At 49.3% G+C, this 17,015-nt stretch overlaps 1 protein-coding gene across 2 annotated transcripts in view; it reads left to right on the top strand.

Annotated features, from left to right (window-relative positions):
* The first annotated feature begins 5,696 nt into the window (after positions 1 to 5,696).
* Positions 5,697 to 17,015, top strand: part of TMPRSS4 (transmembrane protease, serine 4) — a 38,320-nt gene continuing 27,001 nt past the window's right edge. Inside the window, exon 1 of one of the 2 annotated variants that reach the window (XM_008050980.1) lies at positions 5,697 to 5,995. In XM_008050980.1, coding sequence (XP_008049171.1) covers positions 5,993 to 5,995 — 3 coding nt within the window. In that variant the 5' untranslated portion in view covers positions 5,697 to 5,992. The remainder of the gene's footprint in view (positions 5,996 to 17,015) is intronic. The other variant, XM_008050986.1, reaches the window with a different exon arrangement.

The following is a 17,015-nucleotide window of genomic DNA, read 5'->3' as shown; positions in this document are numbered from 1 at the left end:
GATTTATTGTAGAGATGAGGTCTCGCTGCCCAGGCGGGTCTCGAACCCGCAGGCTCAGGCAATCCACTCACCTCAGCCCCCCAAAGCTGCGGGGATTACAGGCTGAACCACCGAGCCCGGCTAGGAGTTGTGCTTTAAACTAAATGTACGCAACCAACATTTAAGCACCTTGTGTGTGCCAGGCACTGTGCTGGTGCCACAGATTAAAAAAAAAAGATCTCTCCCAGGGGGCTCAGGGCCCCAGACACTCTGTTTTAGCCAGGTTATTGCTATGGTTTGAACGGGTCCCCCAAAGAGCATGTGTTGGAAACTTAATTCCCAGCTCAACCATGTTGGGAGATGAGGCCTAAGAGAGATGATTAGGCCATGAGGGCAGAGTGAATGGATTTAATGCCATTTTCTCAGGATTGGATATAAAAGGACAGAAAGGAGTTTCATAGGGGGAGAGAGTTTGTCTCTCTTCCTCCTGGACTGTAGATGAAGCAGCAAAGAATTAATTAACATTGTGTGTAGCATATAGGGCACACAGTAACCAAAAAAGCACATTTTGAAGGTAATATTCCTTCAACCTGTAACACATAATAATCATTGTCACTTCGCTGACACTATTTAGATGGCATTTACTGTGCTAGATGCCACTGTACTTTACAAGTATTATGTCATTCAACCTTCACCGCAGCCCTAGGAGGTAAGCCCTATTATTGTCCCCATTTTATGGATGAGGAACATGAGGCACAGAGAGGTTAAGTACATGCCCAAGGTGATACAGTTGGTATGCGACAGAGCCATTATAGCCAAGATTTAAAGATGCACCTGGCCTGGTGCAGTGGCTCAGGCCTGTAATCCCAGCACTTTGGGAGGTCAAGGTGAGGGGATTGCCAGAGCCCACGGGTTTAAGATCAGCCAGGGCAACTTGACAAGACCTCATCTCTACAATAAATCAAAAAATTAGCTGGGCACGGTAGCACGCACTCGTAGTTCTGACTACTTGGAAGGCTGAGGCAGAAGGATCACCTGAGCCCAGAAGTTTGACACTGGGGTGGCCGTGAGCATGTCACCATACTCCAGCCTGAGCAATGAAGTGAGACGCCAACTCAAGGAAAAAAAAAAAAAATGCATCTGAGGGTTCTTCCCTGTATATGTTGTTCATTGTCCAGATTCTGAGAAAATAATTGTCATAAAGTAAATCTACACTATTTACTTTCTAATCAGAAGCTTTTAAAAAAAAAGTCATCAATGTACTGCACATTCAAGATTTCAAATCTATAGCACAGCTAGAATGGAAAACAGTATCTTCTAGCCCCACTGTTCCCCGTGTCTTCTAACCATTGGGATGCCCAGGTGAAACAGATGAAAAGAAGGAGGCTGGACTCAGAAGTAACCTGAAATTCGTTCCTCACCTAATTTAAGGGGAGAGGGCTCAATGAAAAGATCTTTCCCTGAGACTCTTTCAAATTACACAGGCAATGGAGAAGCTGCCCCTGGACCCAAGGTAAGCCCAGGCAGGGCTCTGATGCTATGGGGACCTAAGCAGCTTTTCAGAGGTCCCTGGAGGACTACGGAGGCCATTGCAGACCCTTGCCACAATCCATGCAGGGCCCACCTGTGCATGGGGTGGTACAGAAGGCCTAGGCATCCTGTGTTACCCTGATGTAGATCCCAGTCCTGTTGGATCCTCAGTTTCCTCCTTTGTGAAATGGAGGTAACAGTAGCACCCATAATTTAGAGTGGCTGCAAGGAAAAAATAAAGCAATGTGACTTCTTCCCACAGGCATAAGAGCCTGGTATACAGGGGCATGTATTGTATATTAGCCATATCTTTACTGTGTGTGGCTTATTTGATGCAAACATATTCTGTCATTCTGTCAGGTTCACACCTGTCTTCCCCCCACCCCTGCCCCCAGCCTTAGATCATGCATGTGTGGAAGGGAACACCTGTTCATTCTGGCAGGGCCTACAAGCAGAAGGCCAGCTCTCACCCAATAAGTGACTGGGGGTCAGGGCTGAGATTCAGGTTTGGGATTCTCAATTTCCCCAGTTCTTTGGCATAGATATTTGAGGCTCCATTTGACCGTCTCAGGGCCTAAACCATGCCTTAGAATCAGGACTGCTAAACAGTGAAAATCCTCTCTAGAAAGTCATTACATCAACAGAGAACCTGCTTGCACTCCCTCACAGTGAGCCAAGGTGTCCCTTGTTGTCCCTGCAGGACAGTCACTGTATTCCCTACACAGCATTCCAGAGCTGCTTGGCATGGATGATTAGAGCTGTTGCCAGCTCATGCCCACCCTCTGTGTCTTTCTCTACCTAATTTCTTGGAAGAGATTTGGGCAAAAGGGTCTGTCACTGACTGAAACTGATCTCAAATTACTTGGGTTCAGAGGAAAGAGCCATAGGCTCTGCTGTCTGGAAAGAACCCCAGGGGTTCATCTATGTCAAGTTTCAGTATCTGAATTCAGCTCACTATAACAGCCTCTACCCACTCTTGAGTGTGGGAAGAGATCAGCATTGATCAAACTTTAAGGTAAAGCGGAATCACCTGGGGATCTTGTAGGCACATTCTGATTGAGCAAGAGGGAGAACATGCTGAAATTCTGCATTTCTTACAAGCTCCCAGCTGATGTCAACACAGCTGATTTCACAGACACACCTTGAGCTAGAAGGATCTAGTGGGCTTGCTGCCCTCAGAAGCTCCTGCTTTAATAGGGGAAGTACAGCCGGGCGCAGTGGCTCAAGCCTGTTATCCCAGCACTTTGGGAGGTTGAAGCGAGAGGCTGAGCCCATGGGTTCAAGACCAGCCTGGGCAACATGATGAGACCATGTCTCTACAATAAATCAAAAAATTACCTGGGTGTGGTAGTGTGCACTTCCAAGTTCCAGTTACTTGGAAGACTGAGGCAGAAGGATCACCAGAACCCAGCAGCTCAATGCTGGGGTGGCTGTGAGCATGCCACTATACTCCAGCCTGGGTGATGGAGTGAGATTCCAACTCAAAAAAAAAAAAAAAGGGGAGGGAAGTACTGTACGTGAGCAGACCAAGCTCTTCAAGGCAGGAACTATTTTATTTTTTCCAACCACAGTGTCTAACCACATTGTCTGATATCATCATTAAAAATATTTACTTGGATGTATGTATGAGCAGGCACATATAGATGGACGAGTGGGTGACTACTGATATTAACATCAAATGCACAATCAGAAACAACTAACAAATAATATATTGTCCTACAAATTACATATCTAAGTAAAAATATCTAGGGGAAAAATGAAGAAAGAAGGGAAGGAAGGAAAAAAAGGAAAAGTGTTTTCCAAACCCCCAAAGTATTTTCTTTTCATCTCTACTAGGACATCTTTTGAAGTTATTGTGATGTGTGAATGTATCCTATATCCTCCAGTAGATTATAAGGTGTGAGTGTTCAGGGCCTGTTTTTACTTCCTAATCCCCAGTGCCTAGCACAAGAGCCAGCTCTAACATGAGCTCTATAAACACATATCTCGTGAAATGAATCAGATAAATCTCCCTTAGGTACCAGACACTTTACAAGGATTATCTCATTTAATCTTCGTGACAACCTTATGAGGTCAGTACTATTAGTATCCCCACTTTACAGATGAGGAAGGCAGAGCTCAGGAGCATGAAATAAAATGCCCACAGTCATACAAATCGTTAGTGGCTGACATTAGGACACAGGACTCCAGGCTACGATTGCCCATGCTATTGACCAAGGAGGATCCTGGTTTTGTAAGGCCTGAATCTTATACATTTTGAATGCCTTTCTTTAAGAAGTAGTACATCAAAGGAATCTTTTGCAAAATTTGCCAAGCCATATGACTACATAAACACATTGCTGGAACCTTCCCCAGGGCCCTGGATGGAGTCATGGAGTGAGGGGCTCTGAACTTGAGCATCATGATAACTCTGTCTCTGATCTTGACTCACATGCTGGAAACAGAAGAGGAAAGGGGAAAAGGAAGAGGAAATATTACTGGAAGAAGAGAGAAAGAGATAAAAGGAGAGTGAAAAGAAGAAAAATGGGAAGGAAAAACAGGAGGAGAATCTAAAGAGATGTGTGGAAAAGAGAAAGAGACAAGCAGGACAGGGCTGAGAGGGAGCTGAGGCTTCCTCTGGAAGAATTAGGGTTCTGGTATAGCCATCTGCACCTGGCACCTGGGAGAAGTAGGCCTCTGCCCAAGCCTCTATGCCTCCACCCATAGACCTCCAGACCCCTCCCCGGGCATCATAGCTGCCCTGCCCAGTTCTGCCCATGTGTTTCTTCTCCACGAGCTCCCAGATTCACCTAGGAGTTGGAGTCAGGAGGCTGAGTCATTGTGTCTCCACCTAGCCATGCCCTGCTGCCCTTCTTGTCCAGGCAACTACCTCCTTCCCGGTTCGTAACCTGAGTACCCGGTAAAGACATGCAAACCTGTGGGCCAGGCATCTAGCTTGGCATGTAGAGGAACCAAAACAACGGAAAACCTGGCCCAGGGTGGCCCACCAGCCTCTTGTTGCCCCACTGCTGCAATGCTTAAAAGGAGGTTCCTGTTCTGAGATCACAGGCTCTTGGCTCTGCTCCAAACTCCCAACCCTAAAGGCCACTACCCTTGAGTGGAGAAGGGCTGTGGCCATGTTGGATCTGGAGCCCCTCTAGGCCAGCCTCTGATCTCTGCTGCTCAGAGACAAGCCCAAGGTCTTGCCTCATTGATCAGCTGAAATGTGGCCAAAATCAGTTAAATCTACCCAGTATTCCTCCTCCAGCTGAGCCATCACGGGAGTCCTCCCTGGGCCATGTCATCACAGACCCGTGGCTTTCAAGTTGTTCACACAGCTGGCAGTGGTAGGAAAACCAGGTTCCAGCCCCAGTTCTGCCAAAAATTACTTCATCTCCATAAGCTATAGCTTCCTCAGCTAACAAATGGGAACAAAATATTCCTCATGGGGTGGTTGTGAGAATGAAAACTATGACACGTAGAAGCCCTGGGAACGTCAGGGCTGAGAAATGGAAGAAGACCTAGATTTGTTTGGAATCAGACACTAATTTACTCTGTGATATTAGGTAATTGATTTTCACTGTCTGGAATTTTGACGCCCACAGAATACAGGAACGGAGTAGATGGTTATCCAAGTCCCTCCCAGCTCTATGGCCTGTGGGTCCGAGGTTTCACCTTGCAAATCCCCTGGCCAGAAGGCAGTGGCAGCCATCAGAATTAAACCAGGAAGAAGAGATCTGGGCCCCAGCCATAGCAGCAAGAGTGATTTTCAAACATTTAATGACCGGTAAGACAGTGACAAGAAGCACTTGTAAGCTCTATGCAGGACAGCTCTACTTCTGGGATTCAGAGAAAGTGGGTATAGCCTATCTCCCTAAAAGAAACCCTCTCCTTCTCCGTGGACTATCCACACCTGGCAATGATCCCATTCTACTGAACTGCAAATGTTGCCATTCAATTCCTAGACTCCTCCAACTTTCCAGAACCCCAAACGAAAGCACCCACACAGTGAGAAGTCATGTAACTCAAAGGAAGGAGAGGATACTTCTGGCATCACCCTCAGCCAACACCAGTTAAGTGTAAGTCATTCAGGCGGGAAGACTTTTGTGGCATCTTAGGTGTGTCACCAGATCTGAGGCCAAGGGCCCTGTGAAGGATTCCAGGTGTTGTCCCTGCCCCTAAGATGGTGTCGGGTTACAAGATACATAATCATTCCAGTTTGGCAACTTCACCTGCATAGGGTTGTTTTAATTGACGCGCCCCACAGTCCTTGAGTCAATCCTGGAATACAGCAGTGGGAGGCAGCTGGCTTGCTAAGGGGACAAGGATGCTGGACATGAGGGACCGAGGCCTGCCCTGCACTTAGGCCTCTTCCAGCCAGCGCTGACCAGGGATTTCTGACCTGCTGGCCAACCAGGACCCACTTGAGGATGCCTTCCTACTGACTTGTATTGCTGGTCTCAGCTCCAGGCTGTAGAGAAATTGGGAAGATCACAGAGCCAGCATGGTGAGTGTGGGGGAATCTGCTCCCAAGACTGGAGAGGGCTGGTCTCCCCACAAAAGGGCATTTCAAGCAGCCTGAGAGGTCATCAGCTGGGAATTTTGTAACACCTTCCAGGTTAAAAAGGAGGTAATTAGACGGGCATGGTAGTGCACGCCTGTAGTTCCAACTACTTGGAAGCCTGAGGTGGAAGGATTGCCGGAGTCCAGGAGGTTGAGGCTGTGGTGGCTGGAAGCGGCCACTGCACTCCAGTCTGGGTGACAGAGTGAGACTCCAACTCAAAAAAAAAAAAAAAGGAGGTAATACCTGCATCCCCTCTACCCCTCAGCCCCTTACATGTCTCATTCTCACCTGTCCCCTCTCTTCCTCCATTGCTCCCAGTCCTTGGGCCAGCCCCTCAAAGAAGCCGAGCACAGAACCCAGGGCTCTCCTTTCTGACTATTCCCTCCTGAATCCTGTGTGGTCTTTTGCCCAGTGTCTCCTGGTCTGTTGGCTAAAGGCTGGCACTAATTTTCCAAGTGGGATCAGATTGGGCAAGGGGGACTGTTTGGAAACCGTGGTGACCCTCTGCCACTCCTTGGGAAACTGACTCCTTTTCCTTTTAAAGATAATGGTGCAGAGAGGCCTACAAACAAGTTGGGGTGTTTGTGGATATCTACTGGGTCTCTTTTCCTTCCTCACCCTCTCTCCTCATTCTTTTCTGGACACCTACAGCAACTTCTCTGTCTTGGTGCAAAGAGAGTCAGCCCCATCTTTCAAAGAGGACAGCTGAGGACCAGGGAGGGGAAGAGACAATAGCTGGGTCTGAGGTGGAACCCAGGGGTCTTCATTCTCCGATCCTTGGCCAAGAGGCAGCCACTACCCAGCCACGAAAGTGAAAGGGAAGGAAAAAGAAAGCGGCGATCCAAGGGGGAAGGATGTGACCTTCAGGAGCCCCTCAAGTGACTGTGTACTGACTCGAAGCCTGAGCACTTTCCAGGACACTCTTCTAAAGAGTCTGGCATGGGCTATTCCCAGTGCTAGAGTAGCCGAGGATCAGAAAGGGGAAGGGGCTTGGCTGCTTCACTGTGGAATCGAACCCGGATTCCAGCTTCCTGCTTCTCCACCCAAGGAGGTACCCCAGAAGCTCAGCCTCTGTGCAGGGACACTCCATCCCCTGGGGCTCCTGCCTGGCTGTGAGCTGTTTCTGGGTGGCACTGAGGAGACCTGGGCTGGCTCTGAGGGGGAGCAACAGAGAAGGGAATTGTTTCCAGGGCAGATGACCGGAGCGCTAACTGTCAAATCAAAAGGCTGAGGCCAGCTCCCTGATTCACTGTGCGGTCTTGAGACTTTGATCTTTCTGAGACTCATTTTCTCCCCTGAAGTGGAAATCATATGATCCACAACACCCCACGAGCACTCACAGGGTTAGTGGAGAGAGTAAATGGCTAGTATACATGAATGGGTTTTGTAAACCATGAGGCCCTATACAAACATAAGAACTTAGGACTAAATAGGAAGTCACTCTAGGAAATGACAGCTGGGTGGCACACTCAGGGAAGGAGCTGGGCTTTGCTGTATGAGTGAAGGAATAGGTGGGCACACTCTGGGGGAGGTGTCAGGCCTGGGGCCCCAAAGGCCAGGAAGCAACATGGCCAAGCTCTGAGGTAGGATCAAGGAAGCTTCTGGCCCCCAGCTAACCTTTAAACCACTTGTGCCCAATAACCCCGTCATTTCCCTCTAATGAGGCCAGGACAGTCATAGCTCCCAGCCCTGGGGATAGGGTGGGAGGGCTCATGCCCAGACTCAGCCCTGCTGTCTTCTTCCCCTCCTCCTTCCATCCCCATAGGCCACTCCCCGGAACAGAGAGAGTTCTTCATGGCACTGCTTCTTAGCAATGGTTCTTCCTAAAACCCATTAAACTGGGTATGCCCAGGGAGAGCTGGAGCCAGGGATTAGCCATGGGCAGAAATCAGAGCCCAAACTCTGTCCCTGAGGGAAACGTGTCCCTTGGTATCTACTCTGTAGCCTAGGCCTGGAGGGAAGTCAGGGACCCTGGGACTAGCCATCCTGACCTTGACTCATTACTGCCCCGGAGGCCCCAAATAAACCATGAGCCATAAAATGGGGGTGTAACCCCTGAGGTCATTCCCGACCCTTCTAGCTGCTCTGGAAGAAACTGGTCCCCCCTCCCACCTCCTCCTTTCCTTGACAGCCTGGTACAGACCCAAGGGGCTTCACTGGGCTCAGCTGAGCCTGGGAATCTGGCAAGTCAGCAGGCCAGCCTGTGGGCAGCAGAGGCCTGGGAGCACTGTAGGGGCTGCCCCAGACTGAGGCACAGGGTCCAGGAGTCCTGGTCGTGCCATCCTGGGCTCTGAGGTGGCAAACTGACAGTTGGGTGGTGGGAAGACCCTAGTGGGCAGGATGGGCAAAGAAGGGCTGCTGTCTTTACCTGCTCTCCTGGATCCCTCACCACCTGGGTGAGGGCACCTGGTGTCACTGTGACCCCAAAGAGTATCCATCCAGTCAGTCACCATTTAATCAGCCCCTGCCATTGGCCAGCCTCTAAATGGGGGAAGTTCTACTCTTGAGGTACTCAAAAAAGAGAATGTGACAAGTATAATACCAGTGGTGATTTTAAGGTACCTCTGGAGCCAAGAAGGTAGTAGATTCTCTCTAGGGTGGTCAGGAAGTTGTCCCAGAAGAGAAAATATTTGTACTCATCTATGAAGGATGATAAATCTCTCTCCAGGCAGAGAAGGTGGGAAGAGTGTTCCAGACAGAAGGAGCTGCATGTGAGCAACAACAGTGGGAGAGTGAGGACAAGGGGGTCAGGTGTTGTGGCTGGAACAAAGGGCACAAGGATCAGAGGGGGGACAGGCTGAGCTCTGACCCCGTGCAAGGTCATGCAGGCTCCACCACACACCTCGGGTTCAGGGTACTCCCCGCCCCATGCCCAGTGGGGCCAAGCTGAGCCACCTTCAGAACTTGGCACGGGCCACCCTTCCCCAGCAGGTTGGGCAGCAGGGTCCAGCTCTGTGCATTCGTTCCTCAGAGGGGTGGCATGCCTCATCCATGCCAGGCACTAGAGACTCGCTGACTTGTGAGAGAAAACAGACATGGAGCCTGCTTTCACAGAGCTGAATCTGGAGGGGGTAGAGGGTGGGGAGGGATAGAGATTATCAAATATCACACACTTGTGTTTAACCAGCTACTGAGATGTATGCTGTGAGGCAACAAGCAGGGAGGTCTATTTGCTGGGGGCCAGAGGGAGGCTGAGACAGAACAAAAGCTGGTGGGGCATGGCAGGAGGAATTCCAGGCCAAGGAGTCGCACGTGCTAAAGTAGAAGCAGCATCTCCCATGCCCTCTCCATCTCCCAGGGCTCTTTCCTCCTGACCTTGGGGGTTGAGCTCTGTAGTGGGTGCTGACCTGGAGAAGGGTTTTACGAGTCAGGTCTCCTGATGTCCCCAGGCCTCCCTCCTCCTCTCTACCTTCCTTCAGTGCAGTCATCCTTCCCTCCCTAGCCTAGCCCCATGACAAAGCCCAAGGGATCTGAAGAGCTGAATGTGGAAAACAAGAAGAGACCTGGCCACGGGAAGAAGTGGGTAAAAAAAAAAGAGAGGAGAAAAGCAGGTACAAAACAGGGCTCAGGGACTATCGACAAGCTTCCCAAGCCCCAGAACAATCCAGCAGCACGCAAAATCTTCATGGGCTCAGGTTTCCTGGGCACCTCTTCTGCCCACAGTCTTCCTTCAGGCCTGAAAATCTTCATGGGCTCTCAGGCCTGAAAATCTTCATGGGCTCAGGTTTCCTGGGCACCTCTTCTGCCCACAGTCTTCCTTCTCAATTAGGTGAAAACATCAGCTTCAATAAAACACTTCATGTTCCCAAGCAATGGTTGCCCAAGACAGTGAACTCTCCCAAACCTAAAATAAATTCATCTGCCACTTTTTTTGTAAACTTGTTGCCACCAGACTGTGCTTTTTCCATCTTTTAGCCCAAAACCTAGCACAGGGCCTGGCATGAACTAGGAACTTGGTAAATGTTTGTGAATGAATGAATGAATGAGTGAATGACATATAAATGATCAAAGACTGAAGTCCCTATAACCAGCTTCTGCTCAATGGAAACAAGGTTCACCCCCAACTGCAACTGGAAAACAAGCCAGATTCTATCTGGGATGTTACTAAGGTGTTTTCATCCCAGACAGGGCTGGGTGTGCAGGAGGCACAGGCCTGAGCCTGTCTAGAAACCCCAGTGACAGGGAAGGGGGAGAGTCGGAGCAGAGCCAATATGGCTATCCCCCTGTGATGTGTCTAACTCCACCTCCCAACCTGTCACTATGACTAACCATCATGACTACAGCAGATAAATTTGTAAACAAGACTCAAAACCACAGCAGCCCTCCCCTACTCCGGCACCAGGGCAGCTTCCAGCTTCCTTCAAGAATCCACGTGCAGCCGGAAACTCTCGTAGTGTAGCAGCTGAAAGGAACACTTGAGGAAGAGGGACAGAGACTCAGATGGTCCCTGTCCAGGAGTGGCAGTGGTATCTTCTGCCACAAAATATCCTGCCCGTTGGTCTGGCTGGGCTTTGGATGCTGGTATAGGTCGAGTAGACTGATGCTTTGGGCATTTCCTGCTATTTCAACTTCTTCCTGTATAATTTGCATGCATGCATTCATTCATTGAGCATGTATTCCCTGAGCATCTACTGTGTGCTAAGTACTGGCAAGATACTCTGGAAGATTCAGATGAAGTTTCTTACTCAGTGCTGCTCAGGAAAAAAAACCCAAGTTACCAAGAGGCCATTATGGATAGAAAGGTGAGCCGGGCTCGGGGCTCAGCCTGTAATCCCAGCGCTTTGGGAGGCTGAGGTGAGTGGATTGCCTGAGCCCACGGGTTCGAGACCCACCTGGGCAACTTGGCGAGACCTCATCTCTACAATAAATCAAAAATTAGAAGGGTGTGGTAGCGTGCGCCTGTAGTTCCAGCTACTTGGAAGGCTGAGGCAGAAGGATCGCTGGAGCCCAGCAGATCGAGGCTGCGGTGGCCGGGAGAGGCCACTGCACTCCAGTCTGGGTGACAGAGTGAGAAGCCAACTCAAAAAAAAAAAAAAAAAAAAAAAAAAAGAAAGTTGATTTAAGGAGAGAATATTATATGTGGATCAGGCCTAGGACTAGTCTTATCTGTGGGATGAGACAAGAGAAGTTTCAGGCCAGCTCTTCAGGATCACAGACCCTAAAGCAAGAACCTAAGTGGACTTCTAGATGAGTGGTTTCCCCAAGTATATTTTGACTTCAGAACCCTTTGCCTCACTGAAATCTAATGCAACCCCCATATGGAACACAGGGGGCAAAAAAACCCACAGAGATTCAGTGTTTGAAAAGACTGTGTCCCCCATCTACTCTGACCTGCCTTCCTCCCCAGGCTACATAGCTGGGGAATCAGTCTAATCCCTCAGGGATGTGTAGAGCCCTTATCTGGTCCTGCCCTCTTCTGCTGCAGAAACCTCCTTCACAATCAATCCAGCTTCTGCTCATACACCTTCTGTTTCTAGAAACTCTGTTGCTTAAAGCAATCTTTCCTTTGCCAAGAGAAGGGGCTTTCTGTAAATTCCCCCATTTCCCCCCAGCATCATCTTTGCCCTTACCTCAAGACAGTCATACACACTTTGAAGGATCCTATTCATGCGTTCCTTGGTCCTTGCTTCTCCAGTCTGCATCCCCTGCCCTCTCTTCACAGAGAGTTCACAGGTCACATGTCATCACTTTACGTCCCCTAATGCTCCTGGTCACTCTTTCCTGATGCACTTAGACCACACAATCCCCGCTTGAAGTCAGGCCCTTTGGCCTATGAAATTATAAAAATAGCCGCCATTTCTTTAGCTCCTATCACATACAGGCCTGGCCCTCTACCAAGCTCTTTCCCGTTAATAAGAAATAATTTTGAGTAACCACTCTGTCATGAACTTGCCAGGTTTTATTTTAATATTGTTATTAAAAATTAATAAAAACAATAGAATATACTCCATGGGCACAAAAACTTTGCCTCTTGTTCACTGCTGTACCTCCAGCCCCCAGGAAAGTGCCTTACTGAATGAATAAACTATTGTTATTGTTATCATTACTATTACAGCTAACAATTATTGCACTGTTACCATGCACCAGGCAATGTGCTACATGCTGTATATATTTGGGAATCATTAGGAGAGAGACTTATTGAATTTCTCTTTCTTGCTCGCTCGCTCTCTCACTCTCTCTCTCACGTACAAATGACATTGAGGCTCTCAGTAGTTAAGTAACTTCCCGAAGGCCTCAGGATGGTGGTGACAGAAGTAGAATTCAGAGCCAGGCTGCAGGATTCCAAGGTCTGGGCTTCACCCACTGTACAACACAGCCTCTCCTGGCAAACGGCATCCCAGCAAGGAGAAACTTCACGAAGCTCTCACAGAGTTATATGAGTGGGCAGGAAGGTGGTAGAGGAACTTCAGGTTATGCAATCACTAAGTAATAGATGCAGTGAAATCACTGAAGCACCATTAAAGCTCTATTTATAGGCTCATGAGTTCAGAGTTCACAGGAAAGAGATCTAGGAGTGGTGAGACCTTTGCCAGGATACTGGCTGCAGCAGCCAGATGGGCCCACCCAAGGCTGGTTATCATCAGAGCATCCAGAGCAAATGAGAATGCTCAACCCAGCCCTTGTATAGAACCACAGTGCAGACCCTCCTTGTGTGAGGTTCTGGTCCCTACACCTCTAGGGTACCTGGTACTGAGGACACTGATTTTCACTTATATTCACTCCACTATATTTGATTTCACTCCCCTATATTTCAAACACCAAGCTAGCCACACCACATGCATCATCTCATTAATTTGCACCAAAAACTCAGTCCATCAGACCTTCCCAACAGCGAACCTCGAAGTGTCCCCATCAGGCTGGAAGTCTGAACGCATTGCTTGACCCCTGCTGGTTCTCTTCAGGCCTCTTCAGTCATTGTCCAGGCAGTGCCTTCAGGTGTGCAAAGATGATCAAAGGACCTATTTATCCTATCACCTGGCAACAGCAGCATCTCTGGCTCCTGTGAGACCATGGGAAGCCATGGCCTTGGCCCCCATGAGAGCTTGAAGCTGTCACAGACCTGACTGGGAAGAGTAGGTGAGCTCAGATAGACCCACCACCCTGGTGCAGAAGGAAAGCTGAACACAGAATTGTTGAGAACTCTGAAAGGTGGGAAAGGCTGGTCTGCTTCTCCTGAGACCAAGAGAAGGATTTCAGAAGGATTATGTAATAGCTACAGTTAACAGCAGTGTCACCTGGAAGCGAGGGTCCTCCAATAGGAGCCAACACTGTCTTTAGTCCAATCCAACCCAACAGGCATGCAGTAATGCCTCACTCCTGCCCTTTACATTGTCTCTAGAGGGAGAGCATAACTGCTGAGCCTCAGTTTCTCCCTTTGTGAGTCAGGGATAGTTACATCATCACACTCCCCAGGCCCTTCCTGGAGTCAAGAGCTAGGCTGATTCTTAAATGACAGAAGCTGAACAGCAGGCTGGCGCAAGATAATGGCAAGCCACCTGACACCTCCCATCTGCCCCAAGTGCTACCCTGGAGCCATTATGTGCAGAATATTGGCCAAATTGTTCGGCTCAAATTGCCAACAGGTCAGCACCTATGTGGCTTAGAACAAGGCAAAATGGCTTCTAATGTAGCAGCCGAGGCTGAGGTTAAATCTACAGGAAAAAGTGTTGCCATAGCATTCCTAAACACAGGCAGCATTTGTGAGAATGCTTCCTGAATCTCCTTTGTGTGGGAACTTGGCTACCCTACTGTGTATGGCCTGGGCTGGGGGTAAACCTGCCTGGAGACAGGTTAATAATGCCTAGGATGCTTGGATGCAGGAGTGATTAGTCAGCTCTGAGAACCTCCCTGCACTCTGGGCTGCCATAGCACAGCCAGGCTCACCTCAGAAACACATGCCCTCCTCCCCTGCCCCAGCCCTGCACACCCCTCCCTGTCTTACCTGTCATGGCTGAGGCATGCAGGAGAGAGGACCTTGTTTCCAGTCCAGCAAAGGCATCAAACTACCTGTCCCAGCTGCTCGTGAAGAGGACACGGCTGCCTGCAGTTGGGTTGGAAGAGGCGTGCAGGTTCAGAAGTCAGAGAGTAGTGTGAGGCCCCCTCAGGGAGCCCCCTGAGCAAATGAGCCAGCCGTGGCTGAGCCCTGCTCTGAGAGCTGACTGTGGGTGCCTCTGGGTCTCTTGGCTCACCCACAGAACTTTCCCCACCCTTCCCTTGGGTTTTCCTCCACTGCATGCCACTGGCCTCAGCAACCTAGCTGCCACCTGCCAGAGCCTCCAAGGACCTGCTTACCCCATCACCTAGCAACAGCAGCATCTCTGGCTCTAGGTGTTCCTGTGAGACCGTGGGAAGCCAGGGTCTTGGCCCCATGGGAGCGTGAAGCTGCCACAGATGGGAGAAGGGCCAGAAAGCCCCCTTGTACGTGCCACTAGTTTTCTCCCTTCGTTCACATTCTACTTGGTTCAGCTCTGCCTCTACTGACTTCTCTCCTGAGCAAGGCAATGCAGAGTCAGCACTGCAGACGGGAAGAGAGAAATAAGGCCCTAGGGGCAGGCTACTTGGCAAGGAAAGCAGACAAAGGAGCTGGCCCGGCTTTCTGTTCCTTTAGCCTCTTTGTACTGCTGCCTCTTCTTCTCCTCTTTATTAGCCTGATGGAGCGCTGGCCCATTTCGTTGTGAGGTTATTAACCCTTTATCTCATCTCTGAAAGAGAGTTCCCAATTACCTGAAGGGACCTTGAAGTTCAGAGATGTCAAGGGGTGGGCCCAAGGCCACACAGCAAGTTAAAAGACGAGGCAAGGTGAGAACGCATACTCTTCAGACTGCTTCTTTGTGGCTTCTCTGCAGCACACATAGTCTTCACTCCATTTAGATACAAGAGCTGCCTGTGTCTGAGTTCACTGTCTCTGAGCTGGAAGGAAAACAGGGTTCATTGTCTCTGAGCTGGAGGGGAAACAGGATCCTAAGATGTTCGTTTGTCATTTGGAGCTGAGCAAACCCCAACCATGAGTTTCTTCAGGATCTAAGATAGCGTGTGTGGTGGGGGAGGGGCTGGAGAGACTGAAGGAAGGAGAAATGGTGAGAAAGATGGAAACTGAACAGAAGAGAAGGAAGGGGGAGTGCTGACACCAATAAAGCCCTGCCTAAAAGACAAAGCCCTGCAGTAGGCCCTTTGCCCAATATGCTCTCTGAGGGAGCTCTCCTACCCCCATTCATGGATGACATGGTAGACTAGGAACCCAGCAGAGGTCACTCTACCTTCGGACCAAGGAAGGAATGGGGAAGTGCTGGGAGCAATCTGTGCATGTTGATTGCACGCTAATTATACGCAGCAAGGTTACATTGTGGGGGATTCGAAAGGACCAGCACCAGCTAAATGACACCCAAATGGGCTCCTGAAACTGTGAGAAAATGAAAACAACATTCCACCGAGTCCAGAAGCCTGACCCGAAAGCTGGATCTGTTACTTGCTCTGAAGCCAGAGTCGCCACCTAATGCATATGAGCCTTGTTTTCCTCTTCTGTGAAATGGGGATAATTTCTCAAGGTTGTTCCAAGGGTTAAATAGGATAGCATTTAAGAAGGGCAGATATCATAAACTATATAACAGTACCTAACTGTAGTAGTTAACGATTCTGTCTCCACATTTGGGTCTTGGATTAATGTCTTTTTGTTGATGAAAATCAATGAAGAAGCAGGAAAAGAAGACTCTCCAAGTTATTCAACAAATACTGATTGTACATATTTGATAGGTCAGGAACTATGCTAGAAGCTCCCCACCAAGTAAAACAGATGTTCCAGGTGTCAAACACCCACCCACTTCCCCCACCCTACCTCACCCCTCCCAACTCCCCCCCACCCACCACCTCCAGGCTCGGGCCTTCCTGAGCCCTGGGGCCCTGGGCATTCCAATCCTTCCCTTGTGCTCCAAACAACAGGAGCTTCATTCCCCAACGAGCCCCAGGTCGGACACCTGCTAGACTGGACCCATGAGTCAGGGCTCTGTAGCAGACTGAATCAACAGAGCAGACAGGCCTGGCCCAGTCAGTGGCCCAATCAAAAAGCAAAAGTCCAGTGCCTTCACTTGGTCTGGGCTGGGTCTAGGCTGTGGCAGTTGCAGCCAGGGGCTGAGTTCAAGCTAGGGATAAACAAAGACAGCTCCCGCAAAGCAGAAAGAAGCATAGTTGGTCTTTGGTGGCCTAGCAACTTCCCCTTTCCTTTTATTAACTTCTATCTGATCTCAGTTTTCTCATCTGAAAACAAGGAAGTTGTCTTGATTCAGCTTTGCATCCTGTGATCATGGCAGGGACCCATACAGTGATGGGGTGGGGGATGGATCTCTCACTCTTACCTGGTACCCACATCTCTCCGCTTTCCTCAGCTCAGGATTGACTCTAGGCAAAGAGGGGATGCAGCTGCCCATAAGTCCCTGTTCTATCCTGTTAGGAATGCCACTGACACTGATGCTCCCCAGTTACCACACAGGCCTAAACACACCTACCTCCCTGCCCATTAGCCCTGATACCCATGACCTTCAGCAGCCCTCATTCCCAAAAATTTATAAATCCATCATCTCTGATCTCTCTGTGTCAGAAATGTTTGCCAAAGAGCTTCAAGAAAAGCCAAATAATGAGCCACTAAATGGAAGAACTCAGGCAGCATGATAGTTAGGGAAGGGCACAGTGAAGACAAGAGTTTGACTTCCTCAACCCACTCAGCATAGCTAGAGGCAGCTTTTTTATTTTTTTCTTGAAACTTGGGAGCATAACATTGGATGAATCGTAATCTTTGATTCATGACATTTTCACCATTGGTTCATGCAGGTTCCATTTGTAACTCACTAGCTAGTTAGCTGGCTTTGACAATGTAGTAAGCCTTCATAAGCCCACCAGCCCCAATGAAAGTTAGGACTTAGCCGGGCTCGGTGGCTCAGCCTGTAATCCCGCGCCTTTGGGAGGCTGAGGT

This window comes from Carlito syrichta, unplaced genomic scaffold (assembly GCF_000164805.1).
Source record: "Carlito syrichta isolate Samal-C Ts95f unplaced genomic scaffold, Tarsius_syrichta-2.0.1 Scaffold63326, whole genome shotgun sequence".
In the NCBI taxonomy this organism is placed as follows: Eukaryota; Metazoa; Chordata; class Mammalia; order Primates; family Tarsiidae; genus Carlito; species Carlito syrichta.
This window is presented reverse-complemented; position numbering and strand designations above follow the sequence as displayed.